Consider the following 2,943-nt stretch of genomic DNA (forward strand, 5'->3'; position numbering starts at 1 on the left):
TAGGCAAGCAAAGCCAGCAGAAACAAGAAGGTTCCATTGCCTGGCTGTACATCAAATCCTTCAAGGTCAAAAACAATCGGCTGTTTGAGAGGAGTTGTTTGGTTCTCCATCCAAAGCTGGACAGCTCTGTAAATCACAACAGTTTCCTCAGTTGTAAATTCTATAAAAGATAGATGCAATTTTACCATCTGAAAATGAAATTCTACTGAAAATTTAAGACAAACATTTAATTTTATGTTTTACTACATAATAGATGCCAATGATATACCTCCAAATCATGCAGATAATGTTCAAATACCGACAGCATGAAAAAATGAAAATATCTAATCAGAAGCATTACCAACAGAGATTTTATGATAACATCTAACAATCAATACTCTACATGTGAGCATGAAGTCAGTTTCCTCTCTGATTAGAGCGCCGAAATCGCTCTGAACTGGGGATTGAAACTTACCTCCCTTTAAAGCAGATCTGTTTGTCACCTCCCAAACATAGAAGTTACCATGGAAACACCAACTCCACCTAAAGTCCCTTTTAGGAGTATATTTGGAAAGTTGTAGAGGTGGATACTAAAGCAAAACACAGAAAACCCTCGAGAGCAGCATAATCCACTCAGACACCAAAAGTAAAGTAAACATTGCCTTTACTGAGTACTTGAGAAATTATTACAATACGCAGTCATTGCTTGGCATATCACTACTGTATTGACAATGATATTATTCCCCGAGGTAACCTGTAGGTTAAGTATCAATGTGTCTAAAATAAAGTAGTCCCTATAATATACCTAAAAATAGTTCCTATATCCAATGTGAACATAACACTTCCCTAAAATGGTGGCTACAAAGACAAGGTGATTGGATTCCAAGTATATCATCAGAAGGTAAGACTCTGTTGAGGAAAAAACTAACTCTCCAGAGGTCAGTAACCATGAGAGATAGAAGGGAAATTTAGGTCCAGAGTCAATGAAGCTGAAATCAGAATCCAAAGAAAATAGCTGGGATCAGGTGTTCCAGGAACTTACCCTGAGCAATCAGGCGTTGGGCAAAGTTCACAAGATTGATTAGGTAAGCAATCCAGGCAGCAGATCTGAATGCATGAAAGCTGTGGCAGAAGTAGACAACAGACGATTTAGCACTGAATGAGTGCAGGACAGGCGCTTATGTAGACAGAAGCACAGGTGACGACAATCAGCATGAACAGACTCACTGTCAGGGTTCTGCCCTTTGTTTAGGTTTATTTTTTTAGTTTCATGGTAATTTTGGGTAGTTGTAGTTGTTTTCTGGCTGTGTTGTGTTTTGTGTTATTCTCTGTGGTCCACTTGTGATAGTTTCCATTCCTCCCTGGCTCCTTTCTAGATGCTTCTGTCCACACCTGCTCCCAATTAACCGATCACTCTGACACCACCACTCCCTCTCTGATGGGTCAGCCTGCTGCAAACCATACTCCTCCACCAAGCCAGGGCAGTTTTCCCTGTGGTCTCAGTTATCACCTCCATGACCAACAGCTAGGTTAATAAGTTAGACCNTGTTTTGTGTTATTCTCTGTGGTCCACTTGTGATAGTTTCCATTCCTCCCTGGCTCCTTTCTAGATGCTTCTGTCCACACCTGCTCCCAATTAACCGATCACTCTGACACCACCACTCCCTCTCTGATGGGTCAGCCTGCTGCAAACCATACTCCTCCACCAAGTCAGGTCAGTTTTCCCTGTGGTCTCAGTTATCACCTCCATGACCAACAGCTAGGTTAATAAGTTAGACCCCTTAAGCCAGTTCCCAATATTACACCCCCAGTAGAGCTCCTCATCTCAAGGATTCCCACTTACTATAGTTTTTCTATGGGGAAAAGGATCTATTTCCTTTCCATGCCACCTCTTTCTGCTACCAGAAAGTCCTCAGTTCAAGTACCTGTAGATCCACAGTAAGAACTTGTTATAGTCCTTTGGAGCGCCCGCTGAGGGCTCTAGGAGGCTTGGAGCGCCCGCTGAGGGGACTAGAAGATGAACTCCCACCGAGCTTTAACTCTGAGGCCTTTTGACTAGTGTGCTCATGGGTCTCTGGACGACACAGAGCAGGCTCAGGCGTCTCTGGACGGCACAAAGCAGGCTCAGGAGTCTCTGGGTGGCACAGAGCAGGCTCAGGGGTCCTTGGGCGGCACAGAGCAGGCTCATGGGTCTCTGGACAGCACAGAGCAGGCTCAGGGGTCTCTGGACAGCACAGAGCTCACTCAGGGGGGACTCCAGCCCGCGAATGGGTTCTAGATTTAGCCTGCTAATGGCCTCTGGCGCTAGGCTAACTGGCCCTCTAAAGGCCTATGGCGCTAGGCTAACTGGCCCTCTAAAGGCCCCTGGCGCTAGGCTAACTGGGCCGCTAATGGGCCCTGGCTCGGGTTCTGGCCTGCTAATGGGCCCTGGCTCGGGTTCTGGCCCGCTAATGGGCCCTGGCTCGGGTTCTGGCCCGCTAATGGTCCTTGACTCGGGTTCTGGCCCGCTAAAGGGCCCTAACTCAGGATCTGGCCCGCTAAAGAGCTCTGACTAGGGATCTGGCCTGCTAAAGGGCTCTGACTCAGGTTCTGGCTGGTGGGGAGCTGATGGAGGTGGAAGGAAAGGGAATAGATCCTCCCTTTCCCCATAAAGGATGTTCCATAGCTCAGACTCCTCAATATGGGGAGTTCTGACTGCGGGGGCTGTGATATGAGGACCTGGTATGAGTCTTTTCAAAGATGGGGCTAGCTGTTGGTCATGGAGGTGACGACTGAGGCCGCAGGAGAATCTGACCTGGTTATGACAAGGACTGAGGCTAGCAGCTGGTCGACTCACCGGAGAGGAGGAGGTGACGTAAGGCTGACCCGCCGAAGAGTAGTTGGAGGCTTCAGGCTTACCCGCCGGAGAGGAGGTGGAGGCGTCAGGCTGACCCGCCGGAGAGGGAGTTGCCTTCCTTCCCCGGC

General features: G+C 47.8%; 1 protein-coding gene across 1 annotated transcript in view; it reads right to left on the reverse strand.

The window, feature by feature from the left end:
* Positions 1–2,014: 2,014 nt before the first annotated feature.
* Positions 2,015–2,943, reverse strand: part of LOC107099003 (olfactory receptor-like protein OLF3) — a 12,022-nt gene continuing 11,093 nt past the window's right edge. The window contains exons 6-7 of the mRNA XM_015396928.1: positions 2,816–2,933; positions 2,015–2,203 (exon numbers count right to left, since the gene is read on the reverse strand). Coding sequence (XP_015252414.1) covers positions 2,015–2,203; positions 2,816–2,933 — 307 coding nt within the window. The remainder of the gene's footprint in view (positions 2,204–2,815; positions 2,934–2,943) is intronic.

This window comes from Cyprinodon variegatus, unplaced genomic scaffold (genome assembly GCF_000732505.1).
Source record: "Cyprinodon variegatus isolate N-32 unplaced genomic scaffold, C_variegatus-1.0 Scaffold830, whole genome shotgun sequence".
NCBI classification, from domain to species: domain Eukaryota; kingdom Metazoa; phylum Chordata; class Actinopteri; order Cyprinodontiformes; family Cyprinodontidae; genus Cyprinodon; species Cyprinodon variegatus.